The sequence below is a fragment of the Amblyomma americanum genome, chromosome 10, assembly GCF_052857255.1.
Source record: "Amblyomma americanum isolate KBUSLIRL-KWMA chromosome 10, ASM5285725v1, whole genome shotgun sequence".
In the NCBI taxonomy this organism is placed as follows: Eukaryota; Metazoa; Arthropoda; class Arachnida; order Ixodida; family Ixodidae; genus Amblyomma; species Amblyomma americanum.
The window spans coordinates 59,266,340-59,284,290 of NC_135506.1; the positions used below are offsets into that span (position 1 = coordinate 59,266,340).

General features: G+C 43.8%; 1 protein-coding gene across 1 annotated transcript in view; it reads right to left on the reverse strand.

Annotated features, from left to right (window-relative positions):
• Positions 1-1,734: 1,734 nt before the first annotated feature.
• Positions 1,735-17,951, reverse strand: part of LOC144106327 (uncharacterized) — a 30,280-nt gene continuing 14,063 nt past the window's right edge. Inside the window, exons 2-3 of the mRNA XM_077639103.1 lie at positions 12,350-12,396; positions 1,735-2,756 (exon numbers count right to left, since the gene is read on the reverse strand). Of these exons, the coding sequence (XP_077495229.1) occupies positions 1,807-2,756; positions 12,350-12,396 (997 nt within the window). The 3' untranslated portion in view covers positions 1,735-1,806. The remainder of the gene's footprint in view (positions 2,757-12,349; positions 12,397-17,951) is intronic.

Here is a 17,951-nt window from a genome sequence, read left to right on the forward strand (position 1 = left end):
CATTGCCACTCTAAAACATATCTCGATTGGCAAAGTTTTCAAGCTTTCTCGAGGAGACTGTGAAGTGACAACAAATGCATTCCTCATCAACATGGAGGGTGTTTGCGCATTGTTGTCATGAAGCAGCATACTAACCACAAGCCACAGCAATCCAAAAGGCTCCAACTCATCTGACGTGCAAGGGCCTTCACAACATGCCCTTCACATAGTATATGGAAATGTTGTGTACGATATCGCTGCCACTCTTCTGAAGAGCTTTTCTGTTCTGAGGACTACTGAGTGTACATGTAAGAGAACAGTGCTTGCAGCATACGGTGGCTCTGTCCATGAGCGACACCAACTTTTCACACTACTCGATGAGAATGATGATCCCGAGTGCGTTTTCAAGTCTGCTGCCGCAATCTCGGAAGAATGTCCGTTTATTAAAGGAATCAGATTCCGCCTTCGGACAAGAAATCGTGTAGTGTGCCTAGTGCCCGCATATCGAATGTGTGTAAGCAGCTGGTTAAAAGGATGCCAAACCGACAAGGTATTTTCTGTTCAGTAGGACGAAGTCTGAAATTCCTAATCTGCATGCACGGCTACATAGGTACATCTCATTCGTCAACAAAAGCATAGATACAAAGTCGAAACATAATGATCTCACTAGAAAGAAGCGTAAATATACTGTTTACAATATTCATGACAGATCGTGTTAGTACATGTTTAAAATATTTAGTTTTTTATTGCTGCCCACTGGTTATGTGCTCTCTCTTGAACTTTCGTTGAACTATTTATTTTTTACGATCATAAGTGCTTTGCATATGTTACGTAAGGGGGGTTGTGGCTCTTTTGCTGAGCCACAGCACCGTTCTGTTAAGCGTCTTTCTCACACACAGTTCACTACAGTGAGTGAGCGTGGCTGCTATACTACAGTTTACAATTCTGCTCTGGTCGCACATATACTGTACTGATTGCTTTTGCTCTTGGTGCGTCAAATCTTTTACAAAATGAAAGGTTGCTTTCTGGAACCGTTGTGTGCCTTGTTATTCTCAGCATTGTCATGACCAAGGGTTTTGAATTTTCTTATTATTGACGAAGACTATAAGCTTACAAAAGGTGCCAATGAGCACCATGCTACATGGATTCTTTCTCTTCCTGTTGCAACAAGCACGTAGCCATACAGCCACTCAAGAAATGACACATTCAAGTAATAATGGTTAGCTGTAAGCTAAAATCAGTCTGTATAACCAGTTATAGCATGAATAGTTAAAAAATAAACTTGTGAAACTTAATGTTGAGACATGCATGGCTTCAGCTTCTCAAAAAATCCAGAAAGTACTCTGCAGAACCCAAGGGTCCTGTAAATAATTTTTAAACCCCTGGTCATGACGTTGCACTGTTGGTAAAATTAATATATGGAATCCACCGGCAGATAAAACAGACTGGCCGAAGTGTTCGGCTCTGTAACAAGAAGGGCATACGCATAAGATATCAGAAGTGACGCCATTTGCATGTGCCACAGTTTCAAACTGGAATACAAATGTGTGTGATCTTAGGCAGATCACATTAGGCAGGGAAAGGCTACAGAGGTTCTTTCAAGTGCAGGCTGAACAGATGCAAACTTCCTTTTGAACAAGCAGAGAGCAACCTGTAAATGTGAGTACTCGGACTAGTCAGCTAGCAATGCTTGTCAAACATAATAAAGGCAAAATGCAGAAGAGTTTCACACAAATATTGGCTCCCAGGGTGCTTTTTTTCTTGGTGCCATTCTAACCCAAAACTCCAAAAATGCTTTGTATGGAAGAGAAAGAGAAATGGTTTCTTTTAATTATGGGATTCCAGGTGCTGTTTGAGGCCTTCATTTTGTGTAAAGGCCATGGGGCACAGTTCACACTGGAATTTCCTATCTCCGGTGTGCGTGTGCAGGTGTCGCACCAGGTGGTGCTTTTGAGTGAAGCTGATGCTGCAGTGGTCACACCGATACGGACTTTCACCAGTGTGCTTGCGAAGGTGTGCCATCAAGTAAGCCTTCTGTGCGAAACTGCTGTCACAGTGGTCACACCGGTATGTACACTCGCCAATGTGTGCCGAAAGGTGTGCCACAAGGCTGGACTTGCGTGTGAAACTGCTGTCACAGTGGTCACATCGGTGTGGACGCTCGCCAGTGTGTGTGCGAAGGTGGTCCACCAGGTGGGTCCGGCGCTTGAAACAGCTGTTGCAGTGGTCACACTGGTATGGACGTTCACCAGTGTGCTTGCGAAGGTGTGCCATCAGGGAAGCCTTCTGTGCGAAACTGCTGTCACAGTGGTCACACCGGTATGGACACTCGCCCATGTGTGACGAAAGGTGTACCACAAGGCTGGACTTGCGTGTGAAACTGCTGTCACAGTGGTCACATCGGTGTGGACGCTCGCCAGTGTGTGTGCGAAGGTGATCCACCAGGTGGGTCCTGCGCGTGAAACAGCTGTTGCAGAGGCCACACCGATATGGACGTTCACCAGTATGTGTGCGAATGTGTAAAACCAGGGAGTCTCTACGCGTGAAACAACTGTCGCAGTGGTCACACTGGTATGGACGTTCACCAGTGTGCGTGCGAACATGTTGTATCAGGACAGCTGGCCTTCTGAAACTCTTGTTGCAGTGGCTGCAATGGTGCACCTTTTTGCTTGTGCATTCAATCTTGGGATTTGTGCTTGGCACACAACTTGATGCTGGGGGTGAGCCATCGTTAGAACTATGTCCAGTAGGAACTTTGCCAGGTTTGGCGACGGAACCTGCATTGTAAAAGACAGTGCACTTGCAATAAAATGTGGGACTATATGTGTAAAAGGTCATATTCATGAGCACGAGCAGGTGAGGGGCAAGGGGTGCAGTGGCCCCCTATAGCCATGGTGAAGGGAAGTGCAAATTTTGTAAAATACTATTCACTGCCATCCAGAAGACATGAATGAGTGCTACCATAAAATTTGGCGTCCTTTTATGGAGAGACCTGTGCGCACCTATGGCCATTTGAAGCTTTCGCCAGACATTAGCTAACGTAGAAAGGATTCCTGCACAGATGCCCTGGCACCGTGTACAGCTCAAAGCCCAATCGTCGACTGTAAAAAGAACTAAATTTTGAAACAAACTTCTAGTTATTCGGAAGTTTACAAAAATTCAGAACAATATTTGAACCTTGACAAACCTATGATTATCAAGTGGGATGGCAACAAATCATAACTGAGTTAAAACACTGCTCCTTTAGCCCAAGCGCCCATGCCACCACGGGCTCTTTGACAACACCGTGTTAGCCTGCAAAGGCAATGGCGGTTATTCAGGACCAAACAAAAGTCTATGAGTAATAAGCTGTGACGCATCATACAGCTATTAACTGAACTCTTTTTTCCTGTTCAACCACATATGCCTCTTATCATGCACAGTATAAGAACGACACCACTTAAAGGGAAGCTGAAACCGTTTTCAAATTGCACAAAACACTGTGGTTAGGAAGAAGGGACCTTAGAAATCGTGTAATTCTTTTTCTCAATTCTGTAAACAAAAAGGGCTGCAATCGCTCCTCAAAAACCTGCCGCCGACAAGCCCTCATCGCTTCCGGAAGCGCCAGGTGGGGGGATGGCAAAAGGGGAGAACTGGCGGAAGTGACGGTATTCATGGAGAGTCCGCTGGCCGTCCTGTTTTGCTGGCTCTACTGCGGCCCGTGCTTTGGTGAACAACGCTGCCTACTGCCAGTGCCATTTACTTTGTCTAGTTCGAGTGTTGTGTGTAATCCTTGCAGCCTGTATATAACCCAGTTTTGGCATGGTACTTCTTTCGGCAAGCGCTCAGCACACAGCTTGGTAGAATCCTTCGGTTGTTCTCCTCCATCCTCTTCCACATTAACCAGGCAAACTGGTAGTACATGGCATAGCGAAACTCCTTGGACATAATATGTTTATTGCATCAATATTTCTCTTTTCGTTATATTACTTTCTTACCTGTTTGTAAAATTTTTGTCTTTTCCAGCTGGTTCACATCCATGATGAGCTAAACCCACTTCCTGCACTGCCTTACTGAGGCACACAGACTTCAACCCTTTTGAGCTCGTTAAGCAGCGTGTGCCTGTTTGCTTTTTCCTGATTTTTTGCACCTCCAGGCAGCACAAGCAATCCTTAATCTTTCATCAGCATGCAGCTGCACTTAATTGAACAAAAACCACATATATCAACCTAGTATACTTTAGCAATTTAAACATTTTCATTCGCGAATGCCTGACCCACAATTCCCAAAACATAGTTCTTAAGCCAGCCGAAGCAACGCGCTACGCAGCAACGCCGTCGGTGCTGGCTGGAGATCCCAGTGGATGACGTCACAACGGACCTGGCCAATTGCGGGCAAGACCGGCGTTCGCTCGGCACCCTGAGGCGATGGGGCGCGCTTTCTTCTATAAAACAGCCTTTTGCGTTGATTTCCACCCTTTTTGAGCGAGATTATCTTTTTCAGCGGACTAAAAACTATAAAAAGCCACAGGGAACTCATTTTTTCGAAAAGTGCTTCAGCTTCCCTTTAAAATGATGCAGACTGCAAGTCACCCCTGATTATTGCATACTACAGGAAGAAAAATGTATTTCTATAGATATTCCATGGCTTCTTTATGTCATAAATTCTAAGCATAGATATGAAGCAGAAATTATGGGGATGCTTTAATCACTTTAAGAGACAGTTATTGCGGGCAGAGGATCCATATCAAGTGCAGCTGCCCAACACAAGTCCAAATTCAATGACAAGCAGCTGCGCACCGAAACGCAGAGTACAACGGCTGTCGAGAACATCATGTTCCAATCTGGTGGTCCCACTGTTCCTTCTTCTTTATCAGCTTTTTTTTCTTTTTTTACAGCTGCTCTCCAGTGCGTTCCCCTCTCCTGGCAAGACCCTGTTCTAAACTGCTTGTCTCGCCCTTTCCTGACTGTGATCCTCCCTTGATTCTCAGTTCTGAACTTTCGTGACACGGTCATGTGACCATGTGGCATCATCACCCTCTCGACCAATCGGCATCTTCTGTGACCAATACAGGACACGAAACTGTGTGACGTGAAATCTAATGCCGTCAATTTAAATTGTAATCTACAAACTAGGGAACAAACTAACTTTTTATAACACAGCAAATAAAACTGGCAGTGGCTTAACTTGGCTAACCCTGCAATTCAGCGAAAACCAAGGATGCTTGCTAAGTGCCTGATGCTCGTCCATGGCAGTTCTGCTATGCACTCATGACAGCCGTTCTGTATATACCAACACGACCACGTGGCTATGACGCGGTATCATAGACTTACAACAGCCCCATCAGATGTTAAGGTCAAAGGCCAACCCAAAGGTCACCCAATATCAAAGGTCAACTAAAGGTCATGGGTTCGACAGGATAACTTTACCACATATGTTGATACACGGCTAACGTGGTTTGGCTGAAGGTCGTTCAAGGTCATTTTTCGGCATATGCGACGACTGATTTACCTACCATAGTGAATCTCTTTGCTTCAAAAAACCACAACGAACATGATTGTGAGATGGTTGTGAAAAATGGAAGACACTACAGCACAAGATGCCTAAAAGGTACGGCACGAGATGTCTGCTTATTCCTCATGTTTCTTTTATCACAAAAAAAACTGTTTTCAGGAGACAATACTATACTGAGGAGAAAAATAAAATGCAGCAGACAATATGTTGTTTAAACAGAGCACGAAGATTCCTGCATGCTTATGCTGCCTTCTGCACACTTAACACAATGGTGTGGAAGTTTTTTATAGAAGCCATCATTTAAATCTCAGTGATCTGGCTGTGGTCTTGGCACAATGGGACAGTGTCTAAGCATATTAGTTTGTGCACGAACACCAATGACGGTTTCTTGGAGGTGACAATTTTAAAGACAGCGATTACCATGTCATTATTCGTTCTTCATTGACAGGATATGTTCTTTCCCTGATGGCTTGCAGTCTGTGCCTTGCCAACACTGGTTCTAATACAAATCGAAGCCACGCAAAGCAATTTATATACAAAAAGTGGTGCCCAGTTCTATAAGCTTCGGTGCTTTCTGTAATTACTGATCATATCAAGTTTCTTGAAGAAACTTCTGCACCCATCCCACCGCACCCTCAGAGAAAAAAGGGCAGCTTCTGCAGTATGTTTATGAAATGCTAATCGCAATATTGACTACGCAGTTTTTGCTCCAATGAACAGTTATTCAAAATCAGTGCTCTAAATAAAGGCCAAAATGATAAAAATGATGCATAATATTAGCTGCTCAATAGCTTCCCATCCAATATACAAAACACATGCATACTTAGTGCATTTGTGGATTGTGCACATTTTGTTAAGTGCTCAAATTTTCTTTTGCGCTGAGTAGTTCTCCAGTTTTCATTGTTCAAGTTTCTCGTAATCGTCAAAGAGTGACCCATAGCAATCTGGTGTTGTGTCACCAGACGACTGTGGGTTCCGTTTTTGCATCATAACTCAGCAGGAGACTTGGCCTTGATGAAGCCATTTGTACGTGCTACCACTCAGAAAACACCCTCCCCTCCAGCCTGGATTGTGGGTTTAGGAGAAAGGGCTGCCTCGATGAGTGCGCGAAAGCCCCACACTTAGCTCTGCAGCCTTTCCAGGCTGTGTTACGTGAGTGATCCGCTGATGGCACTGGCCACCGGATTCAAAGAAGAGTTTCAAGGAGCCTGATGCCCTTAGGATCTGGAACTGCAGCCCTGGTGCCTACTACGAGCCGGTGCTGGCTGAGGGCAAGAGTAACACCTTTGCCAAGCCACAGGAAAACCCTCTCTGTTTGGGAAGTGGGATCCTGACTCTAGAAGAAGAGGGCTGATTGCATTGTTGGTTCCCGACCCCTCGTTTAAATGCTAAGCACAGAGCAGATAAGTGCAGAGTTGCTTTGTTCTCTTTCTGCTGCCATTTTTCTCCCTGCTTTCTTTCCTGCTCTTGTGCTCTTGCAGTGGTCCGACACTTTATGCAGCTGCAGCAGTGCCCATTACCGCACACTCTCCACCTCTCACTCTGGACTGGCTTCAGATCCTCACTGAAGTTTAATTTGTAATGAAGTACTGAAGTTTAGTTTTTAGCAAAGCGCCCCCCCCCCCCCTTAAGCCGTAAGTAAGGCAGTTTATGCTGCAAAACGACGCTATGCTTTTAGCATATTAGGGTCCCGTGGAGCCACTGCCAACCGAGACAAGCACTTTGCCCAGGAACAGGCTACAATTAGAGAGAAACATGCACAATGTGCTGCCGCCGAACCTTGATTGGCAACAATTTTTGGAGTAGCTTGTACCAGTTACAGAACTCTCTTGAAGCACTTTAAAGCAACGTAATCGGCATCCTAGATCAGTACAGAGAAGCTGTGCTACATTTCATGACCTGACTTGGCCATAACACTGATAAATTTGAAACAAAAAATTTGTAACATTATTTTGCAACGAAATTGATTGTGACTCATGTCCCTTGAGGGACGTCAGCCAGAATTCAATGTCTTGTCCACGGTACCTTAGAAATGTCACATTCAAAATGCTTTAAGTAATTTTTACTCTGCGAATGCTGCTGACAGCAGTAATTTCAAAGTGTGCCCGTTTATTTCCAATGCATGTGTTCCGACTAAAATGACATTTTTACCCAGCACTCCCATATGTCAGGGAAAGCAAATGACATACCAGCACTGAATTCTAAGCTCATTCGATATCTGTTAGGATAGAAGACTAATACAGAAGAACTTGGCTGTTATGTTCCAAAGTACTGCATTTTCCTGGTGGATATGCTCTTTCAAGCCAGTCCCACTACAGCTTCCACAGATTTCCATGCAATACAAAGTTGGCTGTCACACCCCTTTTGCGGGAGCATTCCTGCATGACCCATCATGAATTCCATCGCGCGCCTGACCATGCGAGTGCCCAAAGCCATTTCAAGTTTTGAAACTACTTCGCTTAGCTTGAATACACAAGTATCAACCATTGCGAGCACTACAGGACTCGCTTATGCCTCCAGACACATTTAGCACATGAGTGCAACAAGGGTACAGAACACTGGCCATAGCAGGACCCTGTAAACCCCATCAAATCTTGAATGCACTACGCTTTGTTTAGTGGCTTCCGAGTGAACTGAGTTTACCAATCAAGCACTTGCAAGTGATGAGAAATGTGTTGCAACTGTTGCAGATGCAACCGAAAGCGTTAAAGTGACACTATGCAGCAAGTGACGACGCACAAGCAGCTCAGTAAAAGTGTCACTGTGCGAACTGTTCTCAGGGGTTTAATTTAAGCCATCCACTTTTAATTAGTGTAGCCAGCCTAAAAGATGGAGATTCAGGATTCTAGCACATGACAATTGGCAGGATTAATGCAGCTGCAGTCCAAACAGTTAAAAAGTGCCTGGGCACCACAGTCCTGCCTCTGCTTCCTCCCCGCTTTTGCTCCCTTGAGACGACAACTGCGCCTATATTTTTTTTGTCCCCTGCGGCTTGAACGTACAGTTCCTGGGTTCTAATAAAGCAAAATTAGTTTGGTTTTATGAAGTTTAACGTCCCAAAGCGACTCAGGCAATGAGGGATGCCATTGTGCAAGGATTCGGACAATTTCAACCACCTAGGGTTTCTAACATGCACTGACATCACACTGTATACCGGCCTGTACCTTACCGCTTCCATCGAAATGAGACCACAACCACGGAGCAACCGTGGCAGCTAATGAATGAAAATTGTGTAGAATGAGAATGACCACCATAAAAAGGCTACAGGAGTGGATGCGTGCACCAGCTTTGCACATTCCGTTATCTTCTTAAGCAGTGTTTCCATGCACGCGAAGTGTCTCATGGTACAGTGACGGCAGATAACTGCAGCACTGACACTCGCTCATCTTCTTCGGTGACGCGTTTATTGACACTTGTCGACTGCAACATAGGCTGACGCTATGATGTACTTTGTGGTGCTGCACCTTGTTTTCTTAGCCAGAAGCCCACGGTGTTAATGCTGGCTCTCGACTGCAGTCAACGCATTGCTTTCATGCAAGGTCTACAATTACCACGCGGGCTCGCTTTTGATTCCACGAGGAAACGACTATTGCAACAAGCATGCGATGATACATTTAGTGAACGTAATCTGAAATCCGCAGTCTCTGGCCGCAAATTCAGGCAAACAAAGAATCCCATGGTTTAGGAATGTTTAGAAGCGTATAATACTTCGAATAATTCAAGTGCGATGCGAATTGAACTAAATAGCAAGCCCATTTATAGTCGAGCCCATTTATAACGAACGACCGATTATAATGAACATAGGGGGAGGCACTGTCAAAATGTTTATTACTGAGCCCCTGGAAATAATGTTCAAGGTTGGATACTGTATGCTTGCATTAAGTAGAGTACACGCCCCCAAAAGTGCACGCTGCATACGAGGCCTCATAAGCTAGCGGATAATTTACAAAATATTTTTAAAGTTTCTCACTTTTGCACATCGCGGCAATCTGCGCTGCCAGGCTTTCGCGCGAAATCTGGCACACGATGTAATGTCGTGAAAATGATGTTAGCAGCGGGGGGGTTATCATTGGTTTGCCGCGCCAACTCTCCAAAAAGCAGCTGGTTCATAGAAAGTGTGTCGGTAAGGGGCACAGAAGCATACTCGAGTGTTTAGAAGGCAAACTGATAGGCTCTGCTTGGAAGAAATAGCAATAGCAATGTTGTGCTAACAAACTAGTTTCGAAAATGTTAGTTCCTTTGTACCATTTCTTTCTTTTAGCTCTGCAAAATAGCAACTCGCAATAAGTCTGGGATTGCATCTAATCCTAAGAGCAAGTAGGAGTAGAAAGGAACCTATCATCAGCAGTGAGCTGTGGTGTCCAACGTTTATAACCCTGACCCTCAGTACAATTTAACCAGCGCGACCTACTTATGGGGCCCTGAGCTGACTGAATTCTTGTCTTGAATGTTGCCTCCATTCGCATGATGCTTTCACCTGTTTGGAAGAAGGGAGTCTATCATAGGTAATGTGAGTTCTCACCTAGAGCCCTGCAAAACCCCAGGTTTGTGCCATACCTGTTAATTTTAAAGACAACCACAACCGTAATGCCAATCCTCATCAACTGTGAACACAAACTACAGCAACTGTTGCTATTAATCGCATGCCGAACTCTGCGCTACTGCAGTTTTGTGCAGTAATCGTGCTCACAATTCTCCTCCAATCCAAATAAGGTGCCACTATATCGCATAGCACAGCCATTTAAAGTTCAGCTCCCTACTGAACACTGTTTGCAGGGATTCTTAACCACACCACTATTCACATCACATATGGCCACTGTTCAATTTACTACCTTTTTAACTGAAGAGCCATGCCAGGTCTCTCGAACAGGGCCTGCAAGCGGACTGCCCACAGAATTCTAGGAATGGCACGCACACTACTCTACATCCCTTTGTCCACTAGTGGGCTGTTTCTAGCAGAGGAAGGATGGCAGGGGGGGGGGGGAATTCTGTAAAGACCATGATGCTGCACTGAGGAGTAGCTTAGGAAAAACTACTCAAATTTAAACAGTGCAAACATCCTCGCAGGGCACCTTTTATTTATGCCTCGCATGCTTCATTGTTTCCCAAAGACACAGCACCTCACAGTGCCACCCATTCGTTATGGTGGCTGACAAGAAGACGAGGAATATTCATATGGGCACATCTCGCAAGAGGACATGCACTGTACCTCCTATGGTTAGAAATTGCTACCAACGATAACCACACACTGCCCAATGTCCTGTGGAAGACCTTTTGGATCCTCTTTGGTGCTGCATCGAGCCCTTTTCTGTTGGCAGCTATGCATATTAGAGATTTCTGCCTCTCGGAGAGCTGATTTTTTACATGGCTATCCTCATAAAAGAGTTAGTAAATGCTGATCTATGTGTTCTTGAGATTTATACCATAAACTGTACGCTTGAAGTTTATACAGAGACAAAAGCTGGTCTTGTAGATGCCGGCATGAAGCTACAGAAAGAGGAATCCAAAGCGGTACAAGTTCTAGTCGAATAAACCCTATCCTTAATGAGGCTAAGCTAGACTTATTAAAGCTTAGCTTGAAAGTCTTTTTTGTGTGGAAATGCACCACTCGAGATATCTCTAACCACAAGAATTTTTTTAGGCAATCTGGACAGCCAAAAATATTTTCGTTCCTATACTGCACTAAACCTATTGCATCTCTGCTTACACTGCAAGATTCCCTTAGCACTGAATGTGTGGATCTGAATGGTACACATACGAATGCATGCAACACACATCTTTCCATCAGCAATGCACTAATCAAGAGCATGAAAAATGACTGATGTGGAGACAAGCTGTGTAAGCCCACAAAATAGGGCCGAAGACGTGTGTCGATGCCCTTCTGTTCAAGTGCTTAAAGTGCTATATCGCATGAGGAAGAACCAAAAGTCATGTCAGCAAAAGCGTCTATATGTATAAGATTTTGCTGTCTCACAACAGATGAACCACGTTTCTGATTATATATCGTTACCACTATATATATATATATATATATATAGATAGATACACATATATCCACTTTGGATGCTACCGGTCAATCTGCTCGTTAAGAGACCGTAAACAGGCAGGGTGGGTGAGAGAACAAACGTGGTTTAATGACATCGTAGTCGAAATCAAGAGGAAGAAATGGGCTTAGGCAGGGCATGTAATGCGAAGTCAAGATAACCGGTTGTCCTTAAGGGTAGCGGAGTGGATTCCAAGAGAAGGTGAGCGTAGCTGGGGGCATCAGAAAGTTAGGTGGGCGGATGAGATTAAGAAGTTTGCAGGCATAAGGTGGGCGCAGCTGGCAAAGGACTGGGTTAAACGGAGAGACATGGGAGAGGTCCTTGCCTTGCAGTGGGTATAGTGAGGCTGATGATGATGATGACCACTTCCTAGATTCTTGATGTCACATTCACTGCAATGTTTGCTCACTGAACTGCTCTTGTGGTCTGACATAGGGCTGCACCACAGCATGCAATGCAACTCTAAACCACAGCTGCCATCCTCATGAATGGCAAACAGCTATCATTGCCTGCGACGAAAAGTTTTATGCAGCTTCAACTTTCAAAAATTGCCACAGAAGATCAAGAAAGCTGTCCAGAAAATTTCTCATCCTCCGACCTTTCCCTGCTCACTTTGTAAGTTGTGCGAGTAGGTTGAAAATGTGGACAAACAAGCATACCGGCACAGATATAGCTGCTGTACGATTTTTTGCTGGTTGCTTTTTTCATTGAGCGAAAGTCAGCATTCTGGGCTAGCCTGGTGACCACGTATTTCTGCGACACTTTGAACATGGGCAAACATCATCACAGGTTCAAGCAACACTTGTGAAAGTAAGACAAAATGGAAGGTTCACCTTCTAGCACTTCGCTGCCTCCCATCGCCCAGGGCCCAGGTTGGTCTCTGCGACAGCAAACAAACTGAAGTTGAAGGTTTTGTTACACAATAGAAGCTTTTGTGTGAGAATTGAATGCTGGTTCTGAAATGAGCTTAAAATCTAAATGAAAAGCGCATAGTATCATGCATCTTTAATGTGAAGACATAAAAACTTTCCCGCCTCAAGCGCTGGCTCATTTGTGCTGAAACTGCGCACAGACCTCATGTATTGTGGTAACTTTTGTCTTGTATTAGGTTTGGCAATGCTATTACTTGGATCTGCCACTCATGATGCAAATCTGTAAATGTCTGCACTGAGGTCAAAGAACTGAAAGCTATCAGCACCTGGTTGCTGCCGGAAGGCAGTGGTGGCGCCATCAAAAGGCCCATGCACCTTGCAGCGCTCCCTTCAGTGGCTTTCACATCATGGTGATTTCCTTTGCATACACCAGACGGCGCCGAAAACTTTGATGAAAACACGACAGGCTGCTGACGATTACTATAGTCGGATACAACTTACGCCCATATTTAGGACCGGCGCACTGAATTCCTACACGACAAAAATGTAGTCTGTTGTTAAAACTTCTCTTGTCACCTAAACAAGAATAATCACAAGAAAAAAGTTATAAGCTCTAGAATTTTGATACCTAGCTTGTTTTGTAAATTCAAACATTACAAAGCTAATTTCGTTTAATTTTGTGACAGGCGTGCGGAGTAATACAGTCGCCGCAGACCTTGGCCTTGTCTTAACAACTGCTGTTTTTCTAAGTTGTATCCTACTATAGTGAACATTATGTCGGAAGCCGCACATTTCTACCATCCCCATTTCAGAAATATACATGATCAATGTTGTAAAGAGAATTTTGGAAGATCCTGTAATTTGAATCATGCGTGGCTGAAACAGATGAGCATATTTATCAAGCTTGCTGCCTAAGGTTACCGCAGTAATCAAGCTCTAGGGGCAGGAGCTCCGTCTTGTTTTTGAGTAGATGGCAATACTTCAAGTTTATTTTGTTATTTATTTTTAATACTCATTTACATAATAAATTTTATATTATTATTATTATTATTATTATTATTATTATTATTATTATTATTATTATTATTATTATTATTATTATTATTACGTTGTGTTTAATGGCGCATAAGCAACTAAGGCTATCATGCGCCAAGCTCAAGGTATAAAGAATTGTTTTCTGGAGATTTTTTAGAAATATATAAAATTTGGCACTGTGGAAAGCTGAAAAAGTTATCTCCTTCTACCTAGTATTGAGAGCAAAGCAATATTGATAAATAGCTAATATTTAAAGTTTCAAAGGAGGTCAGGTAACCTCATCAGCCGTCCTTGGCTGTGCAAGGACTGGAGGCCCCGAACAACAATACAAAACCTCAGCCCTTTTCATGGGAATGAGAAAGCGGCTGAGGAGCATCCGCGAAGCACTGGGTCATGATTTACAACTTTTTAAGAACACCAACTTCTGTTAAAAATCTAAAAACGCAGGACATGTCGACAATTGCATTTTCACCTTACAGCAGTGCTGGGTGAAAAGGGATACATTGGTTATAAAATGAAGAAAAGCACGCTTTTCTTTGCTTTTCCAGTTGCGAGCATGAAAATAAAACGTGATTAACTGTAAGTTCATCTCCGCATGTACAAACTGGTTTGTATTTTTTCGTAAGCAGAAAGTTGTGTGTAATGTGTATGTGGCCTATACTGAGACGGCACATAAGGACTTCCTTGGAACGTTTTTGGTGCACAGATGACTTCCATTGGACTAAAACTGGTTTTATTAGGTGTAGTTTGTTATTTATTTTGTTGTTTATGCGGACCGCCATTGTTTCCATGCATTTAAATGTAGAAATTTTATGCAATCTTTATAGGGCATATTTACATTTTTAATTTGCATGGCTGAAGCTTGAGCAACGCACAAATCGGCTCTTTCATTGGCTTTTATGCCGACGTAACTAGGTACCCAGCAGAGTCTTATGTTCTGTCTTTGGGCTATGGCTGTTGCAATGTTGTGTATGAGGTCGCCAAGCAGCAGAGTTGTTGCACTTCCAGAATGGAGGGCTGTAAGTACACTTAGCGAGTCTGTGTAAATAATACTGTTGGCGAGGTTCTCCTTTAGTATTTTTCCTATGGCTACACAGATAGCGTAGCATTCGGCGGTGAAGATGGATGCACACTGTGGAAGTCTTACTATTTTATTCCAATTCCCTTGTACCACTGCGCTTCCAACGTACGCCTCTGTTTTTGACCCACCTGTATAATATCCTGTGAAACTACTGTACCTTTCCTCAAGTGAAAGAAATTCTTGCATTATAGCTTCTTCTGGAATTTGTTTTTTGCGAAACTGTGTGAGAGCGAAATCACAGATTTCATGGAAATTATACCATAGTGGCAGTGGACCTCGCCTTCGAGCAATGCTTGGCATCATGTCTAATACGCCGAGGTTCTGGCACATCTCTTCGAATCGCAAAAGCAGTGGCCTGGTAGCTTGTGGTTTATTGTTAAAGAGTATTCTAGAAGGGCACTTTGTGGCGATGAGATAACAGATATGTTTGTATAGTGAACGGATTTTTAAAATGTACGAGCATGTGAGCACGGCTCTTCTGTCTTTAAGCAATAGTTCATTAGTTTCTACCGACTATTTATGGGTGACATTCTGTATGCACCAGTGGAAAGACGCAAGCCTAAATTATGTTCTGGATCCAGTCGCTTAAGGTATTGTGTACTTTGTGCAGCTTAATTAATTGGGTGCTAAACGTAATTAACTTGGTGGAGGACATTGTGTACTTTGTTCAGCTTAATTAATTGGGTAGTAGGGGCGGTAGACTTCGTGAAAGTTTCCTGGATGTAATAATTTTCTGCATGGGACCTAATGGGGACTATTATTCGAGTTGGCCCAGTTGGTCCAACTGGTCTAATTGTGTACTAATTTACGATTAGAAAATACAATTGGTACCAATGGGAAATTTCCCAAATGGAGTGAATTGATTTTTTAACTTGGCTATAAAATTTAAAACAGGACTTCGGGCCGTAGAATTCGTGAAAGCTGGCTTACTCTGCTGATATTGGTCCAAGCTTTGATAAATTAAGCGAAAATTTGTTTTCATGCACTTGATAGCACTCAGTTGAGCTCACAGCTATAATTTGTTGATATGTATATACACAGGCGCACCACCCCGCAGGCGACAACAAAGCCCTATATGTGGGGCCGGGCGCTTTATGGCCGGCAGGGAGGATTAAGAGCGCATTGGGATTAGAACTGCATGCTAGCCATACCCACGAAAAAGTTGTCTCTACGATGGGTGCTAAGCGCCGGCGCAATTAACGTAGATGTCAAACCAAATATGACGATTAAAGAAGCTCTGAAAGAGGCTCTAATAATGTTGCGGTATGCCTTGGACGTTAAAACACGCCACTTCACGAATAATATTCATGAAGAATTTTTTAATGCGCTTTGTGGAAGCTAATAATTGGCTCGTTCGTGGAAGGTTCCCACTAAAGAAAAAACAATGGGTTCATTTGGAAAGTTATCAGTTTAAACCAATTGATCGAGAACCAATTGCGTTTTTGCCACCCATTGGGCTCGACCAATTGAGCCCAACTGGTGCTTCCAGTTTAAAATAATTGGCCACCCAACCAGACCAAATAGCCCACCAGTTAACTCACATTAATGGCATACCCATTCGACTTAAGTGGTTTTAACTAGCGAGAAAAAAATCAAGAACAGAAGAATTTCACTTGGAACTAATTGGCCTTTCTTTTATGTCTAAGGGAACTGAAATTATAATTACCCGCTGTTATCAAATATGAGGCCAACAAGCGTGCAATGAACACTATATAGTCAGACACTGTACCCCAACATAAATTAATTCTCAACATATATTCACAGAACACACTTTTCCACTCTCTTATATACTCTACTCTTGAGACCCTCTAGCTGGGGCCAGTAGTGGTTGACTATTAGGCGAATTATAAACAAATCTAGAGATTAAGCTGCTAATATATCTGTTTCAAGAACATAATTAGTCCAGTGTTCTGTTTTATAGCCAGCTAAATATGTAAACAGATCTCAGTGAAGGACACCATTGACTTCCTCTTTGATTTTCCAATTGCATCGCCCAATTGGAAGCAGCTGGAGCATCCAGTTGGGAGATCAGCTCCCAGTTGGTTTTCTGGGTTCCAACGTGGAGCTCCAATTGCTTTCAAATGGTTCCTCTTGGGAGTTCCGAATAAGAGTGCCGAAACCAGTTGGAACCGCACGAAAGAGTCAGGTAATGCAATTGCAAACACAAAACCAATAGGAATGCCCAACTGGAACTATGGAAACTGAATGGTCTGCACAGTTGGATTCATGAGCCCAACTGGCTGACCAATTGGATCCAACTGGTTCCAATTGGAACCAAATAGCATGGCAAAGTGAACCCATTAGTTATGTTTACTGGGTTGTGGCCAAGTACCACACCGTGGTGGCCAAATCCTGTTCTGGTGAGGGAGGCCGTAGTCGGTTCTGGTCACCGAGATAAAGACGCATCCCAGGCCTGGATATGCAGTTCCATCGACACCTGGTTTTGTTTTTCAGACCCGGTGCAGAATTGTGAGGACACGGGATTCAAACCCCGGTCCGCTTGCACGTGAGGTGGATGTTTTACCCGTACTTCATCGCTTAAATATGTTGAGGATTTTTTATACTTGCAGAACTTTTTCCTAATGACTCCCTTCCTGTCTTAGGAGCTTTCAAAGCTCCGTCGCATGATCTAAATTTCACCCACGAACTCCCTGGCCCCCATTCCATAAGGCTCCTATAACTTCGACTAGCTTTTAATGACGATGGCCATTCATGCTGGATATCTTTACCTAGAAGCAAGAAGGCACTCTTGCCTTTCGTGTCCTCTCACTCGGAGTTCATGAAAAGAGCCAATGCAATCAATGTTTTTCGCAACGCACTGGAAAAAAGCTATTACCTCGCTATCAAAAGCAGCTTTGACAAACAATTCCAACGTTTGGAAGCCGTGGGGTACCACCACTTGTAAAAGCGGTGGCTGAATCGCGGCTTCAGAGGATAAAGAAGGAACATGCGAAGCGTGATGACGGTGTTGCGACTCAACAAACGAAGTTTACGGGCTTACGTTGAGCGCAGCTGACAAATGACAGAATGGGAGACATGGGAGAGGCCTTTGCCCTGCAATGGACGTAGTAAGGCTGATGGTGATGATGATGATGATGAAGAAGCTAAGTTATCTCGAGTCAAAATTTTAAATATCAGCGCCTTCGCGCCTTTTCAACTCCTGTGGTCAGCCTAACCCACAAATGGCCTGTGTTCTGCGACTCAAAAGCAGCCCTTCAATGTCCTAATTCTGCTTTAAGCCACGGCGATCACGATCAACTCGTAGATCAATTAAGAAAATTTCAACACCAGGCCAGGAAGAGGATGATGAGATCGCCTTCCAGTGGGTACTGGGACACTGTGGCATTGTCGGAAACGACGCAGCTGACGCTGCAGCTCGAGTGGCTCACGGCAGTGCCAACTTTGTCCAGATACAGTTGTCAAGAGCCGACGCATCAAGACATTTGC